We start from the raw sequence: 16,021 nt of genomic DNA, 5'->3' as shown, positions 1-16,021 counted from the left end.
TTCCTCTGTCCAGTCTCGACATCAACAGTGAAGAGGCGACTCCGGGATGCTGGTCCTTCTAGGCAGAGTTCCTCTGTCCAGTCTCGACGTCAACAGTGAAGAGGCGACTCCGGGATGCTGGTCCTTCTAGGCAGAGTTCCTCTGTCCAGTCTCGACATCAACAGTGAAGAGGCGACTCCGGGATGCTGGTCCTTCTAGGCAGAGTTCCTCTGTCCAGTTTCGACATCAACAGTGAAGAGGCGACTCCGGGATGCTGGTCCTTCTAGGCAGAGTTCCTCTGTCCAGTCTCGACATCAACAGTGAAGAGGCGACTCCGGGATGCTGGTCCTTCTAGGCAGAGTTCCTCTGTCCAGTCTCAACATCAACAGTTAAGAGGCGACTCCAGGATGCTGGCCTTCTAGGCAGAGTTCCTCTGTCCAGTCTCAACGTCAACAGGGAAGAGGCGACTCTGGGATGCTGGTCCTTCTAGGCAGAGTTCCTCTGTCCAGTTTCGACATCAACAGTGAAGAGGCGACTCCGGGATGCTGGTCCTTCTAGGCAGAGTTCCTCTGTCCAGTCTCGACATCAACAGTGAAGAGGCGACTCCGGGATGCTGGTCCTTCTAGGCAGAGTTCCTCTGTCCAGTCTCAACATCAACAGTTAAGAGGCGACTCCAGGATGCTGGCCTTCTAGGCAGAGTTCCTCTGTCCAGTCTCAACGTCAACAGGGAAGAGGCGACTCTGGGATGCTGGCCCTTCTAGGCAGAGTTCCTCTGTCCAGTCTCAACGTCAACAGGGAAGAGGTCGACTCCGGGATGCTGGCCCTTCTAGGCAGAGTTCCTCTGTCCAGTGTCTGTGATCTTTTGCCCATCTTAATCTTTTCTTTTTATTGGCCAGTCTGAGATATGGCTTTTTCTTTGCAACTCTGCCTAGAAGGCAGCCAAAAACAAGGACAATTCTAAGTGACCCCAAAGTTTTGAACGGGGATGTGTGTGTGTGTGTGTGTATATATATATATATATATATATATATATATAAGTATATGGATATATATAGTGTGTGTGTGTCTCAAAGTGGATCCCCCAAAAAAATGTTGTTGCTTTGTAGCACTTACAGATGAAACATGGGGTTTTAAATTAGGCCTGGGTAAAATGTAATAACGTTGATCAGTTATTTCTCAATGATGCTTTTTAGAGATGAATATCAAACATAGGTAAACAATCCTCCCTCCAAATGACTGTTCTATGGATGACATTTAGTTCCAACCCCCAAAACCCCACTGGACACCGGTTGAATAAACACTGTTTCTACGTCATTTCAATGAAAATGACATTGAACCAACGTGGAATAGAATTAGAATGGATGTCTGTGCCCAGTCGTTGTTGTTGTTGTCTGGGATTCATGAGGAATAACTCTACAGATCTGGTTACCAACTGATGCAAATAGATTGGGAGGAAGCATTTCCTGAAGTACTGGAACACTGCCTTTGACTCTGTCCAAAATGGCGCCCTTTGTACGATAGAGGGCACTAATTATGACCAGAGCCTAATGCCCTACAAGTTGTGCAAGACTTTTAACCAGGGCCCATAGGGCTCTAACCAGGGCTCTGGTCAACATTAGTGCACTCTATAAGGATAAAGGTGCCAATTGGCACTCAGGACATCTCAAACCCCTTCCTACTACGTCCCCCTGGCCCCTCCCCCTTCTATGTGGGCCAGATCTCAGGAGGGATTTGGAATCTGATGAGGTTATAAAAGAGGAAACAGAAGGGAGACTGAATAGAACTCGAACAACTGACTTCCTCAAAGTATTGGGTCTGGTGTGTCCTGATTTCTGTGGTTTTGAAATACTTTACCGCAAACTTACCTCCTTCACCAGAGATTGAATCGAGACATCCCACTCCCAAATGTTTCCGTTTCAATAGAAGTCAATGAACTAAGTAGTCCAGACGCGCATTTGATGTCTATTGGAGAGCCACCCACTTAAATCGACAATGGTTAAACGTCTTGAGTCGTTCATCTTACATTTATCCACCATCTTTGCCTTGACCAGTTCATTCTAAATGACAAATGTGGGTCAAATTGTATGTTGTGGTGTTTGTTTGTTTGTAATTTTAAGACATTCTGCTTTATTCAGATACGTGTTTGTGTCCAACTACAGAGCTGTGGGACTGCAGAGGGGCCACGATTCATTTTAAGACCACTAAAGAAATGCTAGTTCAATTTATTTTTAGGGGGTTAATAACATTTATAAACACCACCAGCGATTTATAATTTAACACATTTTTGTGAGAAATAAAAATGTTTTAAAAAATTATAATTATGAGAGAAAAAAACACTGTAACTCCAAACCCAGACTGAAGCTGTTTTCTGTTTAACTGTACAGTTTTTTAAATGATTATCTAGACAACTCCATAGCAACCATTAGTCCTGTCAATTGTAAATCTAAGATGTAGACTACATTGCAACACCCTATCTGCAGCTTAGTATATATTTAAGCAGTAAGGCATGAGGGGGAGGGGGTGTGGTATATTCCTAATATACCACGAACTAAAGCTCGATGCAAAGCGGAGTGCCTGGATACAGCCCTTAGCCGTGGTATATTGGCCATATACCACAAACCCCCCGAGGTGTCTTATTGCTGTTATAAACTGGTTTCCAATGTAATAAGAGCAGTAAAAAGACATATTATGTCATACCCATGGTTTACGGTTTGATATACCACGGCTGTCAGCCAATCAGCAATCAGGGCTCGAACCACCCAGTTTATAAATATTGATATCACACTGGATGTAATTATGACACGGAATATTCATGAGTCTGTAGTTTAAGGCATGAGTAAGAGAGACCTGGGTTAGCGCATGTCGGTGTCTTTTCAGTTTCTCCAAGCTCGCCACCGGGTCTGCGTCACGCCAAACGCCACCGGGTCTGCGTCACACCAAACGCCACTGGGTCTGCGTCACGGCAAACGCCACTGGGTCTGCGTCACGGCAAACGCCACTGGGCTGCGTCACGGCAAACGCCACCGGGTCTGCGTCACGCCAAACGCCACCGGGCCTGCGTCACGCCAAATGATGGGCGTCACAGACACAGGGAATCTTCCATTTCAGTTGCTCCGCCTCAACACTGCTCGGGAGAGCGAGTTAAGTCACAGGTCTTGTCCCGAGCGCATGACGCGGAGCACCTTTTCCTTCTGGGCGGAAGAAACACAGAAAATCATCAGAAATCCACTTCTCATTACCTTCATTGATTTAACAGTACCCAAATGATTTGTATGCGTTATGTGCGTTTTGCACCTCTGACTTTCCGACCTGAAGATCACTGACATGATGCTTTGAGCTCGTATTTTCCCAGTTGTTTTGAACGTGACTGAGCTCTAAGAGGAGGCCCAAGTTTCCGATTTGGAATTCCAAGTTGGATGACCATTCAAAGTGATTTTTCCCAGTTGTCTTGAACGCACTGAAGTCGGAGGTCGGAGATTCCTGAGTTCCCAGTTGTCTTGAACGCAGCATGAGCCCATGTCGTCAACCAAGTTTACCTGTATGTGTGGTATCAATGAAATAGATTAGACTGCCTGTTATCTTTCCAAGGAAATTAACTTAAATATGATTAGACTATAGTTTACAACAATGCCTGGAAACGAATATTGATCACCAATATTTGCTCAGAGATGCCAAAATATTACATCCAATATAAATACCAATGGCCTCTAATACACTGGTGTAATACACTGGCCTAATACACTGGCCTAATACACTGGTGTAATACAATGGTGTAATACACTGGCCTAATACACTGGTGTAATACAATGGTGTAATACACTGGCCTAATACACTGGTGTAATACACTGGCCTAATACACTGGTGTAATACAATGGGCCACATGAGAATCTCTGCTATTTTATCTATTTAGGTTACTTCTGCACATTTGGATATTGCCTACGGGCAGGGTTTTTTATTTGTTATATGTGGTCCTTCTGTAGCTCAGTTGGTAGAGCATGGCGCTTGTAACGCCAGGGTAGTGGGTTCGATTCCCGGGACCACCCATACGTAGAATGTATGCACACATGACTGTAAGTCGCTTTGGATAAAAGCTTCTGCTAAATGGCATATATTATTATTATTATTATTATTATATTTATTTCACCTTTATTTAACCAGGTGGCCAGTTGAGAACAAGTTCTCATTTACAACTGCGACCTGGCCAAGATAAAGCAAAGCAGTGCGACACAAACAACACAGAGTTACACATGGAGTAAACAAACGCACAGTCAATAACACAATAGAAAAGTCTACATACAGTGTTTGTAAATGAAGTAAGATAAGGATTGGGGTTGGCCGGATTACTTGAAAAATGTAACCTGTTACTGATTACAGTTACATGAAAAATGAAGTAATTGTTAACGTAATCCTCTGGATTACTCTAAATGAGTAACGTAATCCTCTGGATTACTCTAAATGAGTAACGTAATCCTCTGGATTACTCTAAATGAGTAACGTAATCCTCTGGATTACTCTAAATGAGTAACGTGATCCTCTGGATTACTCTAAATGAGTAACGTAATCCTCTGCTGGATTACTCTAAATGAGTAACGTAATCCTCTGGATTACTCTAAATGAGTAACGTAATCCTCTGGATTACTCTAAATGAGTAACGTAATCCTCTGGATTACTCTAAATGAGTAACGTAATCCTCTGGATTACTCTAAATGAGTAACGTAATCCTCTGGATTACTCTAAATGAGTAACGTAATCCTCTGGATTACTCTAAATGAGTAACTTAATCTGATTACAATTGGATTACTTTCCCTTCTTAAACACCCAGATATATTTTCAAACGTTTTAAAAACATTCACTTAATATAGTGTAACAGTATAACTTTAGACCGTCCCCTCGCCCATTACCCAGGCGCGAACCAGGGACCCTGTGCACACATCAACAACAGTCACCCAGGAAGCATCGTTACCCATCGCTCCACAAAAGCCGCGGGAACAACTAATTCAAGGTCTCAGAGCAAGTGACGTCACCGATTGAAACGCTATTTAGCGCGCACCGCCGCCAACTAAGCTAGCCGTTTCACATCCGTTACACTAGCATTTTCTTGTAGTTGTTGTAGTATTTCCACACTGGGGACTAGTGTGAGAGCATAGTCTAAAGATCCTGAAATTCACACGTTCTATTCTAAAAGCATAGTTACAGGTAGGACTCCATACTAACATTTTCAGTTGGTGGCATCAGCCCGTGATTTGGTTGTATTGGGTACTGTTAAATCAATGAAGGTAGCTAGAAGTGGACTTCTGATGATTAGAAGCCTCCTCATCTGATGGAGTCATTTGGAAGTGTTCTAGAATAGGCCTACTAGAATGTTGTGATGCAACAAATAAACTGTGTTCTAACATCATGTCCAAGCACCAATGCATGATTCCAGAAACGTTTATGTGCAAACTAAACCTGTGATTGTTTTGACAATTGAGCAATTGCTATTATTATTATTTATTTTTTTGTTCTTCAATAGAGATTAATTTTCCTACATATTTTTGGGCCACTTGTATCACATAGACTAATTCATTTGAGGCTAATCCACCACCTGAGGAAGTGGTTAGCTGAATTGCTAAATCTAAATACAGCCTAATATCACTGATAGTTAGCCATATAATTGATATCTAACAGATGGCTACATTTAGTGTATAGGCTTATACACCCACCTTGAATGACCGACGTGAGTGACCTTTGTTCATTATGAAATACAATTCAGAAAATAAAGCTCTTCTCTTCAGCAGAGACAACACGGGTTGATCCTTTTACTCCAATAGAAACAACACGGGTTGATCCTTTTCTCTTTAGCAGAAACAACACGGGTTGATCCTTTTACTCCAATAGAAACAACACGGGTTGATCCTTTTCTCTTCAGCAGAAACAACACGGGTTGATCCTTTTACTCCAATAGAAACAACACGGGTTGATCCTTTTCTCTTCAGCAGAAACAACACGGGTTGATCCTTTTACTCCAATAGAAACAACACGGGTTGATCCTTTTCTCTTCAGCAGAAACAACACGGGTTGATCCTTTTACTCCAATAGAAACAACACGGGTTGATCCTTTTCTCTTCAGCAGAAACAATACTGGTTGATCATTTTCTCTCCAATAGAAACAACACTGGTTGATCCTTTTCTCTCCAATAGAAACAACACGGGTTGATCCTTTTCTCTTCAGCAGAAACAATACTGGTTGATCATTTTCTCTCCAATAGAAACAACACTGGTTGATCCTTTTACTCCAATAGAAACAACACTGGTTGATCATTTTCTCTCCAATAGAAACAACACGGGTTGATCATTTTCTCTCCAATAGAAACAACACTGGTTGATCATTTTCTCTCCATTAGAAACAACACTGGTTGATCCTTTTCTCTCCATTAGAAACAACACTAGTTGATCATTTTCTCTCCAATAGAAACAACACGGGTTGATCCTTTTCTCTTCAGCAGAAACAATACTGGTTGATCCTTTTACTCCAATAGAAACAACACTGGTTGATCCTTTTCTCTCCAATAGAAACAACACTGGTTGATCATTTTCTCTCCAATAGAAACAACACGGGTTGATCCTTTTCTCTCCATTAGAAACAACACTAGTTGATCATTTTCTCTCCAATAGAAACAACACGGGTTGATCCTTTTCTCTCCAGCAGTTGCTTTCAATACAGAGTTTTTCCTGTGATTAGGCTACATGTTGAACAATATTGTGCAACCAGAAAGCATTTTCACAAAAGAGAGACAGAGACAGAGTGAAACTGCACTGCTTCAATGACCTCTACTGAACCATCTTTGTGTGATATAACCGGGGATGAATTCAACTTGAATGAAAAAGCCTACGAGAATATAAAGTTATTTTAAATTACAAACCGGGTATTTTGGGTCCTGGATGCTGATTGGCTGAAAGCGGGTGAACAGGCAGTGGCTCGGGTTGTTGATGTCCTTGTTGATATTTTGGGCTTTCCTGTGACAACGGGTGCTGTAGGTGTCCTGGAGGGCAGGTAGTTTGCCCCCAGTGATGCGTTGTGCAGACCTCACTACCCTCTGGAGAGCCCTGCGGTTATGAATGAGTGTAGGGTTAGTCGGAAGGGTTTTAAAAATATATTTTATTTGATTATTTTCTAATTTCCCCCTTTTCCCGTTTTGTATCACAAAGTATCATGGTTTTATATTAAAGTCCAGTTGGGGTCGGTAATGCAACATATTGGATGCCAACCGGCGTTAGATCCCAAAGAAGAAGAAGAAGAATGCGACGTCATCGAACTGCTGCCAGTAGAATTGTGGTCAAAATGTAAACATCAGAAGGAAAATCACAGACTATATAAACAGAGTTATTAAAAGCAGCCAGGTATATTATAAATACATATATAGACCATTTATATTCGCTTTGTAGATAGGCATAGTCAGTGATATAGCTGCTAGATGGCTAGGTCCACATGGGTAGCTAGCTAAGTTAGCACATGCTGATCTAGCTACGCTAACGTGTAGCTGCTTTGTACACCGCTATCTAGCTAGATCTTTGTTTATTGTATACTGTAAGATGGGGTTTATTTTCCCAACTTTGCTACACGTTCAAGCTGTGAATGTGTATTTCCAGGATCTGTAAATCGATTGAACTGATTTGGGTCCCCTACACAACGTGAACAGAATAGCTAGCTAAGCTAAGTAGCCAGCTAACTTGCTAAACGGCTAACAAAGCGACGGTCACGTCCCAGGCTTCTTTGTAGACGGCTGGTGACGTGTTTTAAATATCAGATACTGAGGACGTGAAGTTACAGATGAGTGTTTTGATGTATACGTCTTTTTTTACAGGTTCTCTAAAGTCCTGCCATTGACTGCATGGTCGTTGTTGCCACACGAGCAGGACAATATGAATCCACTCAGTTCAGAGAAGGAAACGTTGATTGATGAAATTGAACAGAGTTTATTCACTTTAACCGAGGACAATTTACGTTACCTGTGTGAACGTCATGGCAAAGATGGATCTGAAATTAAAGGGATGAATCATCGCTTATTAAGGCGTAAAGTCATGGAGGAAATGTGGGACAATACGGATTCAATCAAATCAGAGGAGCAGGGAATGTCTTGGTTAGTCCATCTGAAAGAGGACATCAGGAGGATGCTGGAGGATGCTAGTGGGGCACAAATTAGTCCCAGCAAGTCCGATGATGATGATGCTATCGACTATGACGAAGAATGCGACAAGGAGGACAGCGATTGGTTGCCTAGCAATGGACTGAAGGCGGAACACTTGAGTTCCAGCCAATCCGATGACGACGCTGCAGACTGCGACAAAGACTCGGATGTGGAGGACAAGGATTGGTTGGCCAGCGATGGGCTGGAGTCAGAGTCAGATCCAGAGAGGCACACTCCAGAGCAGAGAGTAAGAGAGGTGAGTATTTATTTTTCCAGTCATAAAATTATTCCTTGACCTCTTTCTATAAATGCATTGGAGGAGAAGATTCAAGGTTCATCCTCTTGGAATTTCTCCTGAAATGTTTTTTTGAAAAGGAGTCAAAGGAATCAAGGAAAGACTTTTGAGAGTTTTACCCTGATTAAGTCTGTCTCTTTTTTAAAGGATTTCCAGGACAAGCCTCCACCACCCCCCTCCCCTCGCCCAGAGTCTCCAGATCGTGCCTTTCCCAGTAGTATCTTACTGCAGAGTCAGAAGAGGGTGTCTGTACGGCTGGTCGACTGCAGGAAGACACCGGGGCAGAGTAGCCATATAATACACAAGACAACACAGACGGGAGAGAAACCCCACAGCTGGTCTAATGCTGAACAACACAAAACCCTCTCAGGAGACAGGCCTGGCTCCCATATCTGTGATCACTGTGGGAAGAATTTTACCACAGCAAGAAGTCTACAACTACACCTACAGAACCTGAAGAGATTCAGCGATACCGTCACTGCAGAGAAACCACACGTGTGCTCTGATTGCGGAAAGGGATTCTCTCAGGCCTACAGTCTTAAGATACATTGGAGAACTCACACTGGGGAGAAACCGTACGTTTGTTATCAGTGCGGGAAGGGTTTCACTGAATCTGGAACCTTAAAGAGACACATCAGAACTCACACGGGAGAGAAACCTTTCCACTGCCCTCGTTGTGGGAAGGACTTTATTGAATCTGGAGGCTTGAAGAAACACATCAAAAGAGCTCACCCAGGAGAGGAGGTCGTTGTCCCTCAGACGAGCGTCCATACAGGAGAGAAACCTTACCATTGCTCCTCTGACGACTGTGGGATGAGCTTTGCTACCTCACGCAAACAGAGACTACAACAGAGAAAACACACAAGAGAGAAGCTTCGCAGCACACCTAACGCTAAGCAACGTAAGGAACCCCTCTCAGGAGATGGCTCCCATATCTGTGATCACTGTGGGAAGAATTTTACCACAGCAAGAAGTCTAAAACTACACCTACAGTACCTGAAGAGATACAGAGATAACTTGACTGGAGAGAAACCACACGTGTGCTCTACATGCGGAAAGGGATTCAGTGAGGCCGGCAGTCTTAAGAGACACCTGAGAACTCATACTGGGGAGAAACCGTACGTCTGCCATCATTGTGGGAAGGACTACAATGATTCTGGAAACTTACAGAAACACATCAGAACCCACACAGGTGAGAAACCTTACCACTGCTCGGATTGTGGGAAGAATTTCCGTGTAAAAATAAGCCTGAAACATCACCAGGAAATTGTTCACACAGATCACCCTCACCGCTGTGGTCAATGTAAGAAGAGTTTCATAACTGCAGAAAGACTGGAATCACACATTAAGACACGACACCCGCCTAGCGATCCTCTGAAGAACCCGCACGTGTGCTCTGAATGTGGAAGGGGATTCAGATATGCCGACAATCTTAAAATACACCTGAGAATCCATACCGGGGAGAAACCGTACGTCTGCCCTCGTTGCGGTAAGGATTTTACCCAATCAGGACTCTTACAGAGACACATGAGAACTCACACGGGAGAGAAACCCTATCACTGCTCAGTGTGCGGCATGAAGTTTCGTCATACAATCTCGCTAAAGCAGCACCACCTGAAGAACCACAAGGGGGAGACACTGGGTCCAATCCGTATGCACCAAGGCCCTCTTCCATGCCCCCACTGTGGGGAGAAGTTCTCTACCAAGGCTCTTCTGAAGGATCACATGCAGAAGACCCACAACAGCCGTGTCCACTGCCCACAGTGCGACAAGACCTTCTCCACTAAACGTAATTTACTAGTCCACCAGAGGAAGCACACTGGAGAGAGGCCTTACCTTTGCCCTCAGTGTGGGAAGAGTTTCTCCCTGACAGGGAGTTTAAAACTTCATCTCCGGATTCATGCGGGTGAGAAACCTTACTGCTGTACTTACTGTGACAAGAGCTTCACAAGTAAGAGCCACTGCACTCTTCACCTGCGAATCCACACTGGAGAGAAACCGTACCAATGCCCTGACTGCGGGAGGAGGTTTCGTGATGGGAATGTCCTGAAAAACCACCGGCGGACCCACACAGGAGAGAAACCGTTCCAGTGCCGCTTGTGCGATAAAGCTTTCGCTCAGTTGAGCAGTCTGAAGAAACATCAGGACACACACAGGCAAACTCCGCCTGTCTCTGTCCCAAGACTCCCTAATCCCTACCCACCACCCAATCAGCATGTCCCTTATCCCTACCCACATCACACTCCATTGTAACCTGGTTTACACCTGTCCAATCCATTACAGGTGTGTTTACTACTTCAAAGAAACAAGATGTGAAGCATGTGTTTTTTTAAAAGGGTGGTATGTTTGATGTTGTAGTTGTTTTTAATGGAGACAGGTTAGAAGTAGAGGGGGAGACAGTGAAGAGTAGATGCAGGGATTGAACCCTGGACTTCAGTGGGGAGGTTGAGACATACACAGAGCATCCAGCTGTGCTACCACAAGACTACAGGCTATATGTACTAGAGCTGAGACATACATAGAGCATCCAGCTGTGCTACCACAAGACTACAGGCTATATGTACTAGAGCTGGGACATTAAACCCAGAATGATCTACAGCGAACATACCAATCACTTATTGCAGGGCGTTTTGCTCTGTCATTCATGACGGTAAATATACTAGAACGTTTCTAGAACGTTCTATTATATTTATCGTTCTAGAACTAGAACCATCCAACTAGTAGTAGTATTTTTAAAAGGATAATTGATAATAATTGAATTACCGTGGTGCTCGTTGATGTTATAAACGTATTGTTCTATAAGTCGTTATCCACATCAGTTCAGGCAATTTATGACGATATGGAGATTAGTGACCATATCCCCCGCAGCTCTACTGTGCATCTCTGTAAAGGTATTGGAAAAGAACCCTGGACTTAGAACCCCACCCCTACCTATCATGTCCCTTTTAGCCCTCTCCTTTCCACATTGACAGATCTCAACCATGTTCCGTTTGGCCCCCACCTTTCCACGTTGACAGATCTCAACCCCCCCCCCCCCCCCACCTACCACGTCCCCTTTGGCCCCTACCGTTCCACGTTGACAGATCTCGGGAGGGGTTTGCGGACCAGATGTCTTGAGGGAATCAAAAGACAAAACAGATGGGAAATAGAACTCTACAAAGGAACAAAAGAAGTGCTGTTTCTCTCCAGCCTTTTCCATGAGAGGCACCGTCTCCGACATGGATCTAAACGCAGGGGATTGTTACAAGGCTGAAGAGAGCTTCCACCATTGGTCAAATCCATTCCAGAATAAGGAGAATCTCGTCGGCTTCTAAAAAACCCATTGGATGAGAAGATCAGAGGTTCCCCATCCGCTCTCACTTTCTTATCCAATGGGTTTTGAGAAGGAGGCGAGGAGAGAGGACGCGAGGAATCAAAGGCAATTGAGATTCTCCCAAAGTGTGCAAATTTGTCACACTTGTGGAGAATCGGGACACCCGCCCATGAAGTAGAACTCAATATAACTGACCTCCTGTCACTGGACCACTGGACAAAGTATTGGATCAGTTCCAGGTTCTGATTCCAGGTTCTGGTTCCAGGTTCTGAAAGGCTCGTCTTCAAACATTCTAAATGACTCCATAGAATTCCATAGCAGTGTTTCCTGTATATATATATTACTGGGAAAGGTATTGCACTTTGTCTGTTTCAAACATAAATGATTATACTCTGATCACATTCTTGCCGAGGAGTTTTTTGTTTGATCGGGTTGACAGTTAAATCAAACTGTATTGGTCACATACACAGTTCACAGCAGGTATAAAAGATGCAGGGATATGTGAATGTGCTAGTTCCCTCCACAATACAGTACATAACAACAATAAGAGTCCAGTCAATAACAAGTAGTAGTAGAGGTAGTATGGGTAGTAGTAGTAGAGGAAGCATGGGTAGTAGTAGTAGTAGTAGAGGTAGTATGGGTAGTAGTAGAAGAGGTAATATGGGTAGTAGAGGTAATATGAGTAGTAGTAGTAGTAGAGGTAATATGGGTAGTAGTAGTAGTAGAGGTAATATGGGTAGTAGTAGAAGAGGTAATATGGGTAGTAGAGGTAATATGGGTAGTAGTAGTAGTAGTAGAGGTAGTATGGGTAGTAGTAGAAGAGGTAATATGGGTAGTAGTATTAGTAGAGGTAGTATGGGTAGTAGTAGAAGAGGTAATATGGGTAGTAGAGGTAATATGGGTAGTAGTAGTAGTAGAGGTAGTATGGGTAGTAGTAGAAGAGGTAATATGGGTAGTAGTAGAGGTAATATGGGTAGTAGTAGTAGTAGAGGTAGTATGGGTAGTAGGTAGTATAGGGTAGTAGGGTAGTAGTAGAAGAGGTAGTATATGGGTAGTAGTAGGTAGTATGGGTAGTAGTAGTAGTAGAGGTAGTATGGGTAGTAGTAGAAGAGGTAATATGGGTAGTAGTAGTAGTAGAGTAGTAGAAGAGGTAGTATGGGTAGTAGTAGAGAGGTAATATGGGTAGTAGTTAGTAGAGGTAGTATGGGTAGTAGTAGAGAGGTAGTATGGGTAGTAGTAGTAGAGGTAATATGGGTAGTAGTAGTAGAGGTAGTATGGGTAGTAGTAGTAGTAGAGGTAATATGGGTAGTAGTAGTAGTAGAGGTAGTATGGGTAGTAGTAGAAGAGGTAATATGGGTAGTAGAGGTAATATGGGTAGTAGTAGTAGTAGGTAGTATGGGTAGTAGTAGAAGAGGTAATATGGGTAGTAGAGGTAATATGGGTAGTAGTAGTAGAGGAATGAGGTAATATGGGTAGTAGTAGTAGTAGAGGTAGTATGGGTAGTAGTAGAAGTATGGGTAGGTAGTATGGGTAGTAAGTAGTAGTAGAGGTAGTATGGGTAGTAGTAGTAGAGGTAATATGGGTAGTAGTATTAGTATGGGTAGTAGTAGTAGAGGTAGGGTAGTAGTAGTAGTAGTAGATGGGTAGTAGTAGTGAAGGTAGTATGGGTAGTAGTAGATGGTAGTATGGGTAGTAGTAGTAGAGGTAGTATGGGTAGTAGTAGAAGAGGTAATATGGGTAGTAGTAGTAGAGGTAGTATGGGTAGTAGTAGAAGAGGTAATATGGGTAGTAGTAGTAGAGGTAGTATGGGTAGTAGTAGATGTAGTAGTAGTAGAGGTAGTAGAGGTAGTATGGGTAGTAGTAGTAGTAGAGGTAGTATGGGTAGTAGTAGAGTAGTATGGGTAGTAGTAGTAGTAGGTAGTATGGGTAGTAGTAGTAGTAGATGGGTAGTATGGGTAGTAGTAGTAGAGGTAGTATGGGTAGTAGTAGTAGTAGAGGTAGTATGGGTAGTAGTAGAGGTAGTATGGGTAGTAGTAGTAGTAGGGTAGTATGGGTAGTAGTAGAGGTAGTATGGGTAGTAGTAGTAGATGGGTAGTAGTGGTTAGTAGTAGTAGAGGTAATATGGGTAGTAGTAGTAGAGGTAGTATGGGTAGTAGTAGAAGAGGTAATATGTAGTAGAGGTAGTATGGGTAGTAGTAGTAGAGGTAATATGGGTAGTAGTAGAGGTAATATGGGTAGTAGTAGTAGTAGAGGTAGTATGGGTAGTAGTAGTAGTAGAGGTAGTATGGGTAGTAGTATGGGTAGTAGTAGTAGTAGTATGGGTAGTAGTAAGAGGTAGTATGGGTAGTAGTAGTAGTAGTAGAGTAGTATGGGTAGTAGTAGAAGAGGTAGTATGGGTAGTAGAGTAGAGTAGTATGGGTAGTAGTAGTAGAGTAGGTAGTATGGGTAGTAGTAGTAGAGGTAGTATGGGTAGTAGTAGTAGTAAGGTAGTATGGGTAGTAGTAGTAGAGGTAGTATGGGTAGTAAGTAGTAGAGTAGTAGTATGGGTAGTAGTAGTAGAGGTAGTATGGGTAGTAGTAGTAGTATGGGTAGTAGTAGGATGTAGTATGGGTAGTAGTAGTAGAGGTAATATGGGTAGTAGTAGAGGTAGTATGGGTAGTAGTAGAAGAGGTAGTATGGGTAGTAGTAGAAGAGGTAATATGGGTAGTAGTAGTAGTAGAGGTAGTATGGGTAGTAGTAGAAGAGGTAATATGGGTAGTAGTAGAGGTAGTATGGGTAGTAGTAGTAGAGAGGTAGTATGGGTAGTAGTAGTAGTAGAGGTAGTATGGGTAGTAGTAGTAGAGGTAATATGGGTAGTAGTAGTAGTAGAGGTAGTATGGGTAGTAGTAGAAGAGGTAGTATGGGTAGTAGTAGAGTAGTATGGGTAGTAGTAGTAAAGGGTAGTAGTAGTAGAGGTAGTATGGGTAGTAGTAGAGGTATGGGTAGTAGTAGTATGGGTAGTAGTAGTAGAGTAGTAGGGTAGTAGTAGTAGTAGAGGTAGTATGGGTAGTAGTAGTAGAAGAGGTAGTATGGGTAGTAGTAGTAGTAGTAGTAGGTAGTAGTATGGGTAGTAGTAGTAGTAGAGGTAGTATGGGTAGTAGTAGTAGTAGAGGTAATATGGGTAGTAGAGGTAATATGGGTAGTAGTAGTAGTAGAGGTAGTATGGGTAGTAGTAGTAAGAGGTAATATGGGTAGTAGTAGTAGTAGAGTAGTATGGGTAGTAGTAGTAGTAGAGGTAGTATGGGTAGTAGTAGAAGAGTAGTATGGGTAGTAGTAGGTAGTATGGGTAGTAGTAGTAGTAGTAGTAGAGGTAGTATGGGTAGTAGTAGAGGTAGAGGTAGTATGGGTAGTAGTAGTAGATAATAGGGTAGTAGAGGTAATATGGGTAGTAGTAGTAGTAGTAGTATGGGTAGTAGTAGAAGAGGTAGTATGGGTAGTAGTAGAAGATGGTTTTCCTTAGTAGTAGTTGGTAGATATGGGTAGTAGCTATGGGTTAGTAGTAGTAGTTGTATTTAGTAGGTATGGGTAGTAGTAGTAGAGGTAGTATGGGTAGTAGTAGTCCAGTTGGGTAAAGTAGAGGTAGTATGGGTAGTAGTAGTAGATATATGGGTTGTCCATTATGGGTAGTAGTAGTAGGGTAGTATGGGTAGTAGTAGTTGTATATTTAAAGGGTGGCTTAGCATTTAGTAGTAGTAGTTAGTATGGGTTTAAAGGGTAATATGGGTAGTAGCATTTAGTATGGGTTGTCCATTTTAAAGGGTATGGGTAGTAGTAGTAGAGCTAGTATGGGTTGCATTTAGTATGTTGTCCATTTTAGTAAGGGTGGCTTGGGTTTAGTATGTTAGTATGGGTCCATTTTAAAGGGTATGGGTAGTTGCAGTTTAGTATGTTGTCCATTTTAAAGGGTGGGTTAGATTTAGTATGTTAGTCCATTTTAAAGTATGGGTAGTAGTAGTGAATTTAGTATGTTGTCCATTTTAAAGGGTGTAGTAGATGCATTTAGTATATGTTGTCCATTTTAGTAAGGGTGGTATGGGTAGAAGATGTAGTATTTAGTATAGTTGGGTCCATTTTAAAGTAGTAGGCTATAGGTAGTGAAGAGGTATTTAGTATGTTGGGTCCATTTTAAAGGGTGTAGTAGAGGTGTATTTAGTATGTTTTCCATTTTAAAGGGTGCTATGCATTTAGTATGGGTTGTCCATTTTAAAAGGGTGTAGTAGTGCATTT

The 16,021-nt window shown here is 42.7% G+C and overlaps 1 protein-coding gene across 2 annotated transcripts; it reads left to right on the top strand.

The window, feature by feature from the left end:
• Positions 1-7,213: 7,213 nt before the first annotated feature.
• Positions 7,214-11,417, top strand: LOC124023830 (zinc finger protein 709-like). 2 transcript variants are annotated; one of them, XM_046338038.1, is made up of 3 exons: positions 7,214-7,302; positions 7,824-8,403; positions 8,590-11,417. In XM_046338038.1, exons 1-3 carry the CDS (start codon positions 7,220-7,222, stop codon positions 10,693-10,695), a joined length of 2,769 nt encoding a protein of 922 aa, XP_046193994.1. In that variant the 5' UTR covers positions 7,214-7,219; the 3' UTR covers positions 10,696-11,417. The 2 variants fall into 2 exon arrangements, with proteins under 2 accessions (XP_046193994.1, XP_046193995.1); XM_046338039.1 differs by having other exon boundaries at positions 7,223-7,359.
• The last annotated feature ends 4,604 nt before the right edge of the window (positions 11,418-16,021 follow it).

Source organism: Oncorhynchus gorbuscha, unplaced genomic scaffold (assembly GCF_021184085.1).
Source record: "Oncorhynchus gorbuscha isolate QuinsamMale2020 ecotype Even-year unplaced genomic scaffold, OgorEven_v1.0 Un_scaffold_1694, whole genome shotgun sequence".
NCBI classification, from domain to species: Eukaryota; Metazoa; Chordata; class Actinopteri; order Salmoniformes; family Salmonidae; genus Oncorhynchus; species Oncorhynchus gorbuscha.
This window is presented reverse-complemented; position numbering and strand designations above follow the sequence as displayed.

Coding starts and splice junctions, on each gene's coding strand:
- LOC124023830 (XM_046338038.1), top strand. CDS start 7,220: ATGCCAACCGGCGTTAGATCCCAAAGAAGAAGAAGAAGAATGCGACGT. Junction 7,303..7,823: donor AGTAGAATTGTGGTCAAAAT/GTAAACATCAGA, acceptor CTTTTTTTACAG/GTTCTCTAAAGTCCTGCCAT. Junction 8,404..8,589: donor CAGAGCAGAGAGTAAGAGAG/GTGAGTATTTAT, acceptor TCTTTTTTAAAG/GATTTCCAGGACAAGCCTCC.